General features: G+C 44.6%; 1 protein-coding gene across 3 annotated transcripts in view; it reads right to left on the bottom strand.

Moving 5' to 3' along the window:
* Nucleotides 1-15,605, bottom strand: part of LOC138540387 (putative ferric-chelate reductase 1) — a 552,853-nt gene that overhangs the window by 254,920 nt on the left and 282,328 nt on the right. For all 3 annotated transcript variants that reach the window (XM_069641681.1, XM_069641682.1, XM_069641683.1), the window contains exons 9-10: nucleotides 13,882-14,004; nucleotides 7,917-8,029 (exon numbers count right to left, since the gene is read on the bottom strand). In XM_069641681.1, coding sequence (XP_069497782.1) covers nucleotides 7,917-8,029; nucleotides 13,882-14,004 — 236 coding nt within the window. The remainder of the gene's footprint in view (nucleotides 1-7,916; nucleotides 8,030-13,881; nucleotides 14,005-15,605) is intronic.

Here is a 15,605-nt window from a genome sequence, read left to right as displayed (position 1 = left end):
GTTTAGGGCGGAATCCTGATTGTTTTAGCCTTAGAAGATTGTTGCATTCAAAATAGTCTTGAATCTGCAGATAGGCTGCACGATCCAAGATCTTAAGCAGGAAGGGGACTGTAGTGATGGGTCTGAAATTAGTTGGGATGTTAGGATCAAGGGACGTTTTTTTGAGAAGTGGGATAACCCACACATCCTTTAAGTTATCCGGGACAATACCCGTCTTGAAGGATGCATTTATGAATGCTGTGATGAAAGGGGTTAGGTCGTGAGATGCTTCCTTGATGATAGGTGCCGAGCAAGGGTCCCCTTGGCAGTTGGATGGTTTGAGATTGTTTATGAATCCTTCTACTTCAAGGGTGGTGAGTGGGGAGAAAGAGAACGGTTTATGATGGGGATTTGCTTGGTGAGAGTTAGGTGTGGGTGTGGTCAGTGGTTGATTAGGCTGTTAGGATTTTTGTTTATCTCTAATTTTGATTTGTAGAGTGGCAATTTTTCCCAGGAGTGCTGTCTGAATGTTCGTGCACCAAGTACTATCTTTGGTACACGAGTCAGGGAGGGCTACTGGTGTCTCAAGTTCCTTAAGAATTTTGAAAAGTTCCTTGGTGTTAGACTGGGCTGACACAATACTGATGTTATAGGAATCTTTTTTGGCCAGGAGTAAGGCTGTTTTATAGTTAAGGGTGGCTAAAAGGAGGCCGTCCTTGTGGGCGTCAGAAGGGTGGCTTTTCCAACGTGACTCTGCAGTACGTTTCTCTTTGCGTAGCACTCTGAGCTGGGGAGTAAACCACGAGTTAAGGTGAGCACGTTGTTTAGGTCTCCTAAGTTTGAGTGGGGCAATAGAGTTAATGGCTGCAAGCACAGACTGGTTATAAATGTCGGCTAAGGTGGTAGGGTCCGAACAGGTGTCAGGAGCATTATTCAGGATGAGCGGCAGTAGTTTTTACGTGGTTATGTTCTTCTTATTTCTTGTGAGGGTGGCAGGGGCGACAGGAGGCGTGGGTAGAGAGGCTGATTCAATACTGAAGGTGATAATATGGTGATCAGACCAGATGCAAGGGGCGTTCGAGAGTACGCAGATATTGCAGTTGGTGTCACTGAGCGAGTCAAGGGACCGCCCTTTGATGTGGGTGGGTTCCTGTATATGGTGTGTGAATCCTAGGTCAGTTAAGATGTTGGTGAGGTCGAGGGCCGCAGCATCATTAGGGTCTTGGTAGCCTAGGTTAAAGTCACCAAGGATGATGGTTTGAGAGTTGGATTTAGCTTTATCAAGTACTAAGGCCGAGATATCATCCACAAAGGATGTGGGAGGACCCAGCGGTCTGTATATTAGGTGGATGGTGATAATTTGATTGGCAGAAAGTTGGAGTTTGACAGAGAGTGACTCTGCGGATTCCACATTGATGCTAGGAATGGTTCTAAGTTCTAGTGACTTTCTATAGATAAATGCAATTCCTCCACCTCTCGAGGTGCGGTCACATCTGATGATGGAGTACTCTGTGGGAATAGCCAGTGAGAGTGCACGGCCTGATGCAGCATGTAACCAGGTCTCAGAGATGGAGATGAGGTCAAGTTCCTGAGTCTTAATAAGATCAGCAATGTCTAGAGCATGTGCCGCTAGGGACCTTGGGTTGATCAGAGCGGCCTTGATTGAGCCGACGTTGCTAGTTGAAGCAAGGTTGGTCTGAAGGCATTGGGGCGTAGGTGAGATGGACGATTGGGGAAGTGGGCTAGGTGTCTGGGTTTTCAAATGTAGGCTTGGGTACATAGGGTGACCCTTCTTGTCCATAAGTCTAGAGCCTAGTCTTATATTTCTTAAGGCGGTGGAGCAAGGTTGGTTAGGTGTGGGTTTTTTGGCAAAATGGTCAAGCCATAAGGTCGGAGCATTGAGATAGATGCTGGGGTTCTGAAGTACAGCATTTGAGTAATTATCAGCGGGTCTGTAAGTGGAGGTGATGGTTGTAGTGTGCAGGGTGCTGAGTGCAGCTAAATTTGTTGATGGGATGTAGAGCGTCCAGGTGGATACCCGCACTATAAGTAGTACTCGTAGTAAGGTGAACATAGACCTTAGAGCGGGCAGGCGTGGTAACATGTTACCAGAGTTGGAAGGGGTAGTGGTGCACTGGTCTAAGTGGGAGTCACTGGCTGGATTTGCAAGAGTTACTTGGTTAGGCAGTGTGAGCTTGCTGGTTAAATTACTTGTAGTTGTAGTTAGATAACATCTGGGCTAGTTGAGGCAAAGCACAGATAGGCTAAGTGTAATTGTAGGTGCAAGGCACATTTAAACTTGTCAATACTAACACAGATATGCTAAATGCATTTATAGTCGCAGGGCGCATCTAGTGTAGTCAATGGACAGCACAGATAGGCAAAATGCAGTTGTAGGCGCTGGGCACCTCTAAGCTATCCAATGCTAAACACAGATAGGCTATATGCAATTGTATGCGCAGGGCATATTTAAAGTAGTCAATACTAATCACAGATATGCCAAATGCAGTTGCAGGCGCAGGGCACATCTAAACTGGTCAGTGCTGAGCACGGATAGGCAAAATTCAGTTGTATACGCAAGGCATATTTAAACTGGTCAATGCTAAACACAGATATACTGAATGCAGTTGCAGGCGCAGGGCATATCTAGACTAGGCAGGACACATTTGAACTAGTCAATGCTAAACACAAATGCAAAAGGTTTAGTACAGTGGCGTAATTACTAACTCAGAGAGAGCCCGGTTAGGTACAGTGTAGTAGGGTAGCACCTAGATTCGAAATTATACCTTTGGGTGAAATGCGGTGTTGCAGCAGTTGAATATGGTAGGACACTATGGTAGGCCACATTGGGTGGCTAACAGTGTAATAATGCGGTCAGGCAGTGGGCACTAACTGGGCGCAATACGGCGAGATAAAACCAGGTGCTTAGCATAGTTTGGTCTGATACAATGAAGCAACGCCAGGGTGTGGGTGGCGCAGTTAGGTTAGGGTGCTGTGGACAGTGACAGAATCAATGTAAGTACAATACAAAGTGTATTTACACATAGGCAGTAGTCAATGGAGGCACGTTCAGTTGGCTGCAGTTCTTCAAAATGCAATAAATGTCTATGTAGATCACGCAGTAGACAGTTTCAGATATAAGGGCGTACATAGGAGCAAATGGCAGATACATGTGAAGTAGGGCGTGTAATGGGAAGCAAAAGCAAAGCAGCACTGTGCTCAGAGTCAAGTTGGTCACTGGAGGTGATGGTGGAAGGTGCTCTGCACGCACGTTTAGGCGATGAGGGTAGATGGATGAGGGGGGGTGACGGTACTCAGGCAGGAGGCATGGTCGAACAGACAGTTATTGTATAGATTAGCAGTTCTTTGTGGAGGTAGACGCGCATACGTGCAGTGCGGCAGAATTAAGCCATTATGATAGAGCAGCGGCTGGGGAGGGTGAGGGTGTACCTTATATGAGATGGGCCAGGGGGACTCACGGCACCAAACAGGCTCAAAACAGGTAACAGCCTTGCCTCCGTGGGCCTTGGAGGGAGAGCTGTGCCTCTCTGAGAACAGCGAGCAAGGGGTCCACATCTGGATTCCCCTGGTAACTTAGGGTGAGACCCAAAGTAACTTAATATGCAAAACAAAGGGGGTTCTGGGAGTCTCTCTCTACCAGCACAAACGCAGCCCATTGACCTGTTCTTGGGTGGATGGCCCCCGGGAGAGTCTCAACCAAGTCTTTAGCTCACTCTCCCTTTCTAAGGTCATGAAATGTTGGTTGAGCAATAAGAACTACATATTAATATGTAAAGGGCTATACAAATTGCAGATTATTAACTACTCACTATTCATCTTGTGTGGTCGAGTAGGCAGGAACTCACCATTGTTAGCCATTATAGACCAGCACAGGTAAAGTGGCTGCACGCATTGCATTTCTGATACATCAGGGTTGTGTTGTGCCAGAAAATGGATTCTGGTCCACAACGTACTTTCATAAACGGCACACATTGTGATGAACATGAAGGAACAACATGTGGCATCAGGCCCAAAAGGGAAATGGCCCAGACTTTACCTAAAAATGAATGAAACAAGAGTGCGGGAGCCCCTCTACTGAGAGCAAACATGGGTCAAATACCCTGTTCTGTGGCATTTCTTCCACGTAGGAGGGTCTACAACCTTGTTTTAGCTCACTACACTGTTCACAGAGAAGAAATACCCATTTGCATGTCAGTCTGGTACCACCCACAAGGACAGTCCAGCACCAAAATGCTAGGCAATTCAAGAGCTAAACATGGTTGTAGACCCTCCCGAGTGGGAACCTTCCCGTAAAACAGGTTATTTGGCCGGGTTTCTTCTCAGTAGAGTGGCTCCCAGACATTTTTGTGTATTTATCTAAAAAATAGGCAGCCTCCCTAAGGCTGCCTAGTGAGATGGGGCCACCCACAGAGGTAATCCTCTGGCCTCACACTCCATATGGCTGGTATCAGAGTTTAGGTACAGGGGTCTGCTGCATCAGGCTTACACCAGGGGTCCCCATTAACCCCTCCCAGGAAGGGTGAGCTGATGAAGCAGGTCCCCATCTAGTTGGAGCTCATGCCACAGGAATCCTAGGAAATAGTAAAGGGAAAGGTAGTTTAAATATAAGTCATTTCTTTTTTTTTTCATAAATAAAGATGTCCCCGTTGGGATCCCCCAACTATAAAATTCACTCTGGCTTCTGTGTCTGTTGGTAATCCAAGAACTCATGTAGCCCATCTCCTGTTAATAGCAATTTTATTTGGCAGGCGCAGCGGCCCTTCCTATCCAGGTTGACTGGTAGGTGGAGGTATGGATTGTCCCTACTCCAGGGATGCAAGGAGAACACCCTTGCATGGATCAGGGTCGGAAACCAGGGGATACATTGGAGGCACTGCTGAGATTGGCTGGGGCTCCTAAGAGCACCAGGTTATAGGCATCCCTAGTTAAGATCCTTGGTGAACCAAGTCAGTACATTCCTGGTATGGGAATGTTCCTAGAGTGGGGCAGTAGGGCGGTGTGTGTAATCCACAGCCCAAATTGGCACTTTCGGGTTGGGGGTTAGAAGAGGGTAAGGTAAAGGAAGAGCTAAAAAAAAACGAAGACACAGGGGTTTTAAAATGTTAAACGTCTGCATTTAAATGTGTATGTGCTTGTCCGGACTTAAACTGACAACCATGTATCCACACCATGGGGGACACATCGAACTCTGGGACAATGGCCAGGTCTCCCCTGCCAGCAAGAATGGACTTGCCCAAGAAGGACTCCAAGAGTGAATTTACTGAAGGAAAGAAGTGTAATATTTGGAAGAAGGGAAAGCAGAGCAAGGCAGACAAAGATATACATAGAAATAAGGAAAGAGAAAAGAGAACAAAGAATAAAGATTAGTGCTCCCTGGTTGGGGGGCGGGGCGCGGTCACCTTTAGCGGCCACCCAGAGCTTCAGAAAGGTGGCTGGCCGGGCTGCGTATGCAAGCTGTGGCCCGGCAAAAGATCAAAAGCCCTGGCCCATGTGCAGTGTGCATCCCAAGTGAAGAAGCACACCAAGCCCGGACCACGGCAGTGGGGAAACCCACAGACACACAGCAGCACAGCCTATGAGGCAACGTCCCAACCAGGGCCAATCCGTGCAGACCAGGATCAAGGGAAAGAAGGTTAAAACATGTTTTCTTTTAAGCCTCTTAAGGGCCCACCTTATCCCTAGATCAGTGATAAGGCAGAACGTCTAGAGAAGGCAATTTTCTGTGGTGCCACATTGTTTTTTTCCTAAACACAGACATACTGCCTTCCCATGGGATCATAGTTTGGGATTGGTTAAGAGACTGAGCCGACAGTGCAGGGACACACATGCAATACCCACAAATCACCTAGTTCACTTCAGCTCAGTAAATAAATGTAGCTTAAGGTATGAGAAACTGATTGGAGAAGGGGGTTGGCACACATTTTTAACATCCACACGTACACTGTGCGGCCCTTTGCCTAGTCTAACACAGAAACAAACGTATTGCTATCACAGTCCTACTAAGGAAAATACAGTATAACTCGTATAGCCTATTTTATATAAAAATGATAAACATCGAGGTTTACAGACCTCTTAAAAAATGTCAGTTTTTTCCCATTTGGATCAAACCATTCAGTTAAAAAAAGAGCAAAGTGTAAGAATAGCTTTTCTTCTTAGCATGCAGCAAAGTTAACAGCTCAAATTAAGGGATGTCTGAACTGCGTGAGTCATTTAACCACTCCTTGATTGACATTTTAGTTTTTATACCCAATTCTTATGCTGCCCAGGTGGTCAGGATTATGCATGAAAAAGATCTACTCCCTTCAGACTGCCTGGTCCTGCTGGCTCTCTTTATTACGTTGTGTGTGTTGTTTGTGTTGTCAGATTGCGTCACAAGAGCTTTTAGTCGGCAGTCTACAAGAAATGAGACTAGGATGACTTCCCCCCACGTGAGGAATGCAGCGACAGTATGAGAATCATGCATTCCATTTGCGTAGGTGAGCTACCAGGACCTTAATACACCAATCAGTTAGTCAGTTATTGCAGGTGGGTAGTGACATCATGGTCTACTTACGACCAGGTTCCGACATCAGAACCTGCTTGCAGTAACTTCATAGACATGGTTGTATGGCATTATCACAAGCAAATAAATATATATTACATTCTGTCTGGCAATTACTTTTTTGTCTTCTGGGTACCAAGCAGGCACTCACAGGGGTTGTGAAGGTTTTCATGAATTGACCCGTTTCACCAACCTTGTGAAAACCTTAGTACAATCCTCGTTATCCTAATCTTAATATCACAGGTAGTGTTCCTGCAGGACCGAGGTCACTGACGCAGTCTTGTATTCGAAGTATGGCTATTTATTTTAGGGGCTCCTGTTTGGCCGGTTGTATACGAATTGTTCAAACTACAATTGTTCGAATTACAATTGACCTTTGCACAATTAACCTTTGCACAATTGACTGAATTTTGAAGGTCCATTGTTACATATATGTGGGGGGACACTCCCCGCAACACCCCACCCAATGCAAAACCCCCTGCAACCCCCACCCAATATATATATATATACACAGTCAATTGTGCAAAGGTCAGTCAATTCGTACTCTTGAAATTCGGTCAATTCGTACATTCAAACAATTGTGTTCGAACAATTTGGGTAATCCCGTTTGGCCATTAAACAACAGAAAGGCACCAGTCTACCCCCAAACTATGTATTTTTACATTCCTACATGCTCACTGAAGCAGAGACAGAATCAATGACTTTGGTCCATCAGTGCCCATAATATCGGTCCTTTTTGTACTATGAATTAGCAGCAAATGCCTCATTGTATGCGTGTCTCGTGTCACAAACAATCCAGCACTGAAACCAACTCTAACCTTCTACCAGAGGATCTAGCATTTAGATCAATCATTGGAGAGCTTCATTTCAGTGATTAATTTGCAAAGTCCTTAATAATCTGTTAATATTACGGATAGCTGAAAGTAACTTGCATTTCTCCTCTAATATTTAACCACACCAGAAGGTATCCTCAGGTAAAACTCCATCAGCGCACCACAACGGTCTTCTAACATTCAGAGCACATCACCCTGAAGGAAAAACTACATTAAAGTTGCAAATGTCGGTGGAGGTGCAATTACACCGGTTTGATATCTGTAGGTCCTGCCTAAATCTGCCTGCTAGACCTCAGTGACACATGCTGGGTTCCTTCTTGTACAGACACCTGCCATGCTGTTGCTTGTACAGCCCCCTTCCTGCCAGGCAGTTATGAAACGCCTTCGATGCCAATCAACCTGGGAGAACAGGAGCAGAATATTGTCTGCCCACAATCTGCAGCTCATCACATTATTAACATGCAAGGCCAGCTAACATTGGTGTGCAATACACGTTGCAAGGATATTGCTTTATTCTGTATTCTTTACATTTTACAACATACCTGAAACCAGACTGCTTTTCCAAAAACCAGACTTTTAGCAGAACCTTTTAGGTACCGAGCAAACAACATCCCTATGCTTCCAGTGGTCATCCAAGCAATTAGCATTAAAGCACCTAGGAAGGGACATTAATGTACGATTGAAAAAGACAAGAATGGCATTTTGCAAACATGCATTGGCTACAGCCCATCAATGCAGCATGCAATCAGAAATGTACAGCAGGACATCTTTAAAACGCCTGTAGTAATTCAGTTCACGTGCATTTCAGCAGAAGAAGTAGCCATGAAGCACACAATGACATGTTAAACTACATTATAAACATGCTTCATCGAAAAGGAAAATAAATAATACTAGGATCCCCTGTATCAAAAATTCATAGGTATAAATCCAACGGGAAAATACGTAGTTCATTCAAACACTTGTCCAAATTATCCAAGATGCCAATTACAGTGTCCATAGTGCAGATGCTCTAAACATCATTGCTTGAACTGAACTGCGAGTCCAGTGGTGGGACACTAGCTGCAAGTGGAACCTCTCTCTGGTATTCTTTACGCATTGCTCTAATGCACAGACAAATGCTTCTCTCCCTTCATAGAAAACTTAAAACTGGTCGTTTTGTCCAGAGGATTTCTAATCTCGATGCCCACTTTGTGTATCATTAATTATCTATCTAGAATCCAATTTGCCCCCTCGCAGATGGTGTGGTGGAAGGCGACTTCTAGTCCACGCCTTTTCAGAATCACCCTTATGCTGCCACACCTGTCAGAAGCCTTACAGAAGTGATATGCAACAGATGCCATATGCACATAGCATTAATATGTTGTTGGCTATAGTAGCCGATAGAATACTTTCTACTGTCTCTTAAGTTTGCCACAAACCTAAGCGAATAGGTGAAAAAACATCATGGTGAGAGTTTGTTTGTTTGTTTATTTGTAATGCTCGCCAGACCCAGGGGTAACCGGGCACAGCAGAAAGAATATGCAAGGCTTACAGTGTTACAAGAATCAATGTACAATGTTACAGAATTTACAATGATGCAGAAATAAGCGTTATACATACTTTCCACTGAGATAGTGTCTCATCTACATGCCCTGGCCTATATCGACTTGTTGATCAACCCATGAGATCACCAATCCTGATTGGTTGATTGCCCACTGATTGAAAGGTCTCTGTCCCCATCAAATTCGACTTTAGGTGGGATGTGTCTTATGCTTCATCACTTGATTTCACTTCCTATCACAACTTGCTCCTTCACTGAAGCTACTTGTAATCATGCTTCAACTACAAAACATTGCACCTTTCTAAATCATGATGAACTCAAGTTCGATTTTCAACCATCCTTACTCATTTGGCTAGGGCCTCAAGGACACTTCATTAACATTTTAGGTGGGAGCCCTTACCCATAGCCTCAGTTGTTTAGTATCTACATGCAATTAAATATACAGTCTCGACTTCGATTCGATCTAGATTTAATTTGTACTAAACTAACCATGGGAGGAACCTTTTGTTTTTTTTCTCTCCCAGGTGAAAACACATATGGTCTGGCATGCGCAAGTGGGTCCTTGGCCTTATGCCCTTTCAATCTTCTGCAGTAAGTAAAGACTGCAGATAAGTGGTCAGCAATATAATTCCCTAAAGTCCGTTCTCAATAACACTATACTAACTCCTATATCTGTTTACACAGGCTTCTTAACGCTTGTATTATTGTAATTCTGCATTGTCCTGATGAAGTAATTTTGCAAGTCTACCTGCCAAAGCAAGTAACTTGACCGACTGCCTGGCTAAAATTAGCTATCATAATTGCTCCCTTTAATATAGTATTAGAGCTCCATTTGGAGGAGGTAGAGCAGAGAAGCACACAGAGGTTTTACAGAAAATTGGACTGTATGTGAAGGAAACCGGGAGATACTTTCATTTGTGGTTAACGTGCCAGGAGCATACAGAGAATTTCTGCATTCGGACAGATGCTTTAAGATTCAGGGTTTAATGTAGAATTTGAAATTGATCTCTGTGGCATTGGGATATGTTGATGTCCATTCAGATGAGCCAACATCTGTTATTTTCATACACAATGAACCATAACAATGTGCATGGTGAGAGTGTTAAGGGGGCATTGTGATTAATGGTGTCAAAGGTTGCAGAGAGGTTGGGGTTGACCAGTAGCCATGCTACCTCCTTGTCCAAGATGCAAAATGGTTTATCAGTGCCCTGGATGGTGGCCGTCTCTGTGCTGCATTTGAATTAAAGATGAACCTGGTAGCCCAGTAGGAGATTCTGAAAGACTATTCTTTCCACCACTGTGAGAGTCACTGTGTCCTCAATTATCTTACAAATGAAGGGCACGTGCATGCTGGGATTGAGGTTTGTCAAGTAGTCTGGGTGTTCAGTAGTCTGGATTTTTCCAGCAGAGGTAGGGACTGGCATGTCTTCAACACATCAATGGATGAGGAGGTGCATGTGAAAAAGTGCTTCCTTTGTTGTGGAATTTATAATGCTCACTCGGAGGATGTCATCCTCACAGGAGATGGCTCTTAAAGGTTACAGTACGTTGATCTTGGTCTATTTGCGGGCATTTCTAAATGGGGTTGGGAGATCTCCGATATGTTTGTAGCGGTCAATGATTAACACACAGAGTATACTGGTCAGATAAAGTTAATCAGGGTATCGTGTGTTTGGAAAGGGGTTTGAGGCAATGTTTGATAGTTCGGACGAGTGTTTTGCCTCATGGTCACTTCAGATTGGGCCATCGTGACAAAGTGTGATGAAAGCAGGTGGCTTACCCACATCCCAAGACGTGAAGGGCACTCTGATCCAAGCTTTGTTGCCAGAGGTGCAGGCTACCTAGAGCACTGTACAGTGTGATTTGCAGGGTCACCATACTAGTCCACCACCCATATCCGAAATGGTTGTCCAGTGGAAAATCTGCACGGTTCCTGAAGAACTAACACCAACAGATATATGAGTCAGTAGAAAAGGTACCCAATCCCAGGTAAATTAGGATTACCCAACATCAGAGCCACCCTTGCTGTAATATCCCAGATGTCAGTGGTAAATTCACACTAAAAGGAAGGGTGCTTAGGCAAAGAAACTTCAGAGGACTTTACAGTCCCAAAGAGTTTGATATGGCAGGAGTTACCCTCTTGGAGAAATGGGCAACAATCCCGCATGACAGCAACAGCGACAGTACTGTGCCACTCAGGAGGCATCTGTGGGGGTTCTAATCCGTCAGCAGGAATCTCTGCAAGCAAGAGTCAGTGGAGTGGCTAAGGTGCTGCAGACAGAGCTGTGTGAGGAAGGCTGGGCGAACGCATTGACCAACAATGTCCTATAAGCATTTCAAACCCTCTGAAATCCAAGGACCTGCAACAGCCTGGGCAAATGTGAGCATTAAGAGATGGGGACTGTCTGGTGGTTCCATACACGCAAACACTGAGAGTCTCCAAAGTATATCCACAAGAGCTCACACCATAATGAGGCAGGGCCATATATGACCACAGAAGAGAAAGTAAATAACGCAGCAGTAGAAGCAGTGGCCAGTGAGAGAGTAGCAACAGCGGAAGTCAACCTAGGAGCTACTGGGATGGCAAAACAGTATCCAGAATCCCGGGAATCTAAGGCAAAGCATGGACTAACTTTAACCATGCTGATGAGCCGAGATAGCAGAGTCCTGGAAAAGCTTGAAAACTGGACAAAGCTTTTTGACTTTAAAGAACCAAGAGGCCGGAAAGCGAGTGACACCAAAGTGTGGGTCTGAAGAGTGAACTGGGTACTATATCCCTGAAACCTGGGCTGGTCACCATTTTTCTTGGCTCAGGAAATGGCGAGCCAGGCACCATATTAATGGACAGGTTGCAAATGGGCCAATGGAACCATATCCTTGTGACTGATTATTATTATGCTATTTAATGAGCACTAACCTAGCTTCGAGAAGCAACAGAGTGCTTTACAGAGGTATACAGAAACATAACGGAGTGCCTTACAGAGGTGTACAATATTACAGACGCATAAAGGAGTGCTTTTCAGAGTTAACAGAACAGATATGCAGTGGGGTGTAGGATGCAGAGAAGCACAGAGGTGTACTACAGCTGTACCGGGTGGTGGGGAGGAGAGGTGCGGGCGGTGTCTAGCGAGTCAGGTGGCACGAGGGACGACATGGATGGCCTAGGTGTTGAGGAGGAGAGACACGAACAGGTGGATCTGGAGATCTTTTCTGAATTGTATGAGAATGGGGGCGGGTCTGATACCGATGGGGAGGAGGTTCCATAGTCTTGGGTGTAGGCAGAGAAGGCCCGTTTTCTGGTCCTTTTTATTTTTTGCAGCGGCGGATTTCAAGTCTGCATGTGCCCTTGCTTCTGGTGGTGCGCTGTCCGCCAGAGATCCTAAGTTTCTCACAGAGGTAGCTGTGTGACTTGAGATGATGCAGCAAGACTTAGAAGGTGATTTGTGCGTGCAGTGGGAGCCAGTGAAGGTCGATGAGGGTGAGGGGGCTGTGGATGTATCTGCATAGATCCTTAAGGCGTGCTGCTGTGTGTAGGACACGTTTCGAGGGGCACAAGGGAGGACAACGTGAGGCCTTCGAGGACAGGTGGGATAGGATCAGTGCTTGAACAGTGGATCTAAAGCTGTCCGGAGGGAGGAAAGGTTTGACTCTTTGAAGGATGGCGAGCTGATAACAAGCTGTCTGAGTTTTCTTAGCTTTGTCATCTTGAACGAGAGGTATTTGTCGATGTGGAACCCGAGGGACTAGCCATTGGTTGTGGCAAACAAGCTGTCTGGGTGCTATCCCTCTTATTGATTACATCAAAGAAGTGAACTGGGACCTATATCCCTGAGACACTATTGAGAGTAGATGGACCTCTCCCACTTGAAGGTGAATCCTGACACCTCATACTTTGACCCATCCTCTCATGTTTCTTTCTTTTCCAAAATGGTGGCACCAGTATTTTAACCATTAGGCATTTATTCAACTAGCCTGACAATAAAAATACTTCTTGAAACTGTAGATTTGAGCCATTTGTTCTGCTGATCATGCACTGCCCTTTGGTGGTTGCACCTTCCTAGCTCAAAGCCAAAGCTTACCGTGGTTAGATTCCCGAGGCACACCTCACTAATGACACAAAAAGAGACATAACACATTAATTTGGGCTACTAGGTGTCCATACCGATAAGCCTAAACTATTGCATTAGAGTACAGATAGGGAGAAATCGCATATGGAGTAGGGACACACAGCTTGGCAGTGTTTGGTTACTTACCAAACCATTGACTGTCCAATTCAATGCCATGCTAATCCCCATGGCCATTCCCACCATGTCCTACCTCTACCTGCCCAAAGCATCACTTTATGGGAATTCTTTGAGCTCACTTTAATCAAGCCTTGCCATTAAATCTTGTACTTACAGGGCTTGGGATTGTCAGTCTTCTGAGAGTTAATGACTTAATTGGAGTTGTAAACCTGCTATTGGTGTAATATAAATGTCTTAACCAGGTTGTCTTCAGCAACTCTATAAGCACACTGCGTGCCCTTCACTGAAGTCCTGTTAAAAACAAGCATTGGCAAAGCCAACAGTTTTGGCTTGTATATAAGTATCAAGCATTTGCCAGGCATTGATATTAGATGCCCAGGTACTCCCATCATTTTGCTTTGCTACCATTATTGGCCAGTTAATACCACAATGGCTGTGCCTGGCAAGTGTCTTTCCCATGCATACACAAGATCACATATTTTTGTCCTTGCCAATGCTTGTTTTTACTTCCCTTGCATGTACCAGAGCCTGCTTCACACTTGAAAAAAATCGATGAAAAATAAATGCCTCTCCCATTTTCCAAATTGTGTTGATTTTCCCATTTCACTTTCAAAGATTACTACTAGAAAATACAATATATTATTTTTTCTGCATGCAATCTTAAAATCAAAATAGCTTCTAGTTGGGAGGTTTCAGTTAGATATAGGTTAAAATGTTACATACCGTGCACTTTAGCAGATGTCGAAAATGCTGAGGATGATGGTGAGAGCTGCTCTTGGCTAACTGGTGAAAGATCAACTTTCTTGCTTGAAATGAGAGGTATTTGGTTATGCTTCTGTATTATTCCTAGAAAAGTAAACACAGTTTATGAATACATCGTCTTTGCTAACAACTGCGAATGGAACAGATGTACTGTCATGACGATGTTAACAGCTCTTTGTGGTCTTCAACCTGTGTCAGACGTGGAACCTTATGAAGCTGCAAGATGGATGAAACGTCTGTGTTCACACATTATAGCCTCTTCAGGGTTGTGCACCTAATCACCAGTGGTAGAAAGAAGGGAGATTGTATGCAATTTGCATACAGCGAGTATATTCCCTGAAAGTGTGGTGTGAGAGGCAACCATTTTAGGTTGTTCCGTGTGCCTTTTAGAGAGTACCCAGACATTTGTTTTGGATCTCACCAGCAACTTCCACTCAGGTACTAGGATTTCTCAATACAGAAGTAGGAGGTCTCTCTGAGCTTTACTAGACCCCTGCAAAGTCGTTAAAGCCCATCAAGCTCCAGTCTCATGGAGGCCTGTGAATATGGAAGTCTGGGGATATTACGGTTACCAACTTGGATACTGCATTGTCTTCTTGGTTTCCTCAAGGGTTACTCTGATTAGTTGAGACTGGGCTACAGCTGTACAGACTTGAGAAGCAAGTTTGCAGCGCTGTGAAAGGCGTGCTACGTCTGTGGCAGCCCATCCTGAGAGGTACACAGCTGACGACACTGCTGGAACTGGGTTGGATCCCCAAGGACATGACAGAGAAAGCCAACTGTGGCAATACTCCCCCTTTTCTCGTTCATGGACCGGTTGATATTATACGTGCTGTTTCATAGGTGAAGAATGGTTTCAGACACCCCATTTGTATATAAGTGGGGTAGAGCAGTGAGCAGCTCTCCCATGCACTGGTCTGGTTGCATTACAAGCCGTTTCTCTACTTCTGGCCTCTTGTGTATTATTAGTGTCTGAGTGCCTGAGGGGTCGTGGGGAAGCAGGACGAACCTCAACCAATTAGCCACCTTCTTCTGCACTGTTAAAGCCAGTCTAGCATGAGCAGATAAGGCAACAGAAATGTAATGGCCAGACTTGCATCCTGACATGAAAAGTTCTCTAGAATGATTTAAATTTCTCATTAAGTGTGCTTCGATTAGCATCTAAGGAACATATTATTTGAAGAGAATGTATGCAAAAGGCCTTTTTGTGTTGATATGATCAAAGATTTATGATGATGGCCATTTGATAGGGCACATCTGACACTAGTTGAGACGGCAGGCATGTTCATTTCATATGATGTATAAAGCTATGATTACATGTGCAAATGTTTTACAAAATGCAGATTTGAAGCAAAGGATCCGTTTGCTTTCATTCACCCAGTTCTTCAAGTGTGCAAACCAACATCTATCAAAGTTATTTTGGCATTCACATCAATCATCAATATGAACCAATTAGTCCCCAAATGCCTCTTCCCTCATTTGAAGAGTAGGATACGAATCCTCCCTTCACAGGTTTCTGGACTTCTCACTAATGACAGTATATACTTAAAAGGAGAGTAAGGATTTGTTCTCAGAAATCATCTTGAGATTTTCATAGGGTATATGCAGTTCCATTTCCAGTCAGTGGCCTTTGACCTGTCCGGACAATTAACCAGTTCCAATATTGTGTCCACTATTGGGTTACA

Source organism: Ambystoma mexicanum, chromosome 1q (assembly GCF_040938575.1).
Source record: "Ambystoma mexicanum isolate Mex_15411 chromosome 1q, UKY_AmexF1_1, whole genome shotgun sequence".
In the NCBI taxonomy this organism is placed as follows: Eukaryota; Metazoa; Chordata; class Amphibia; order Caudata; family Ambystomatidae; genus Ambystoma; species Ambystoma mexicanum.
This window is presented reverse-complemented; position numbering and strand designations above follow the sequence as displayed.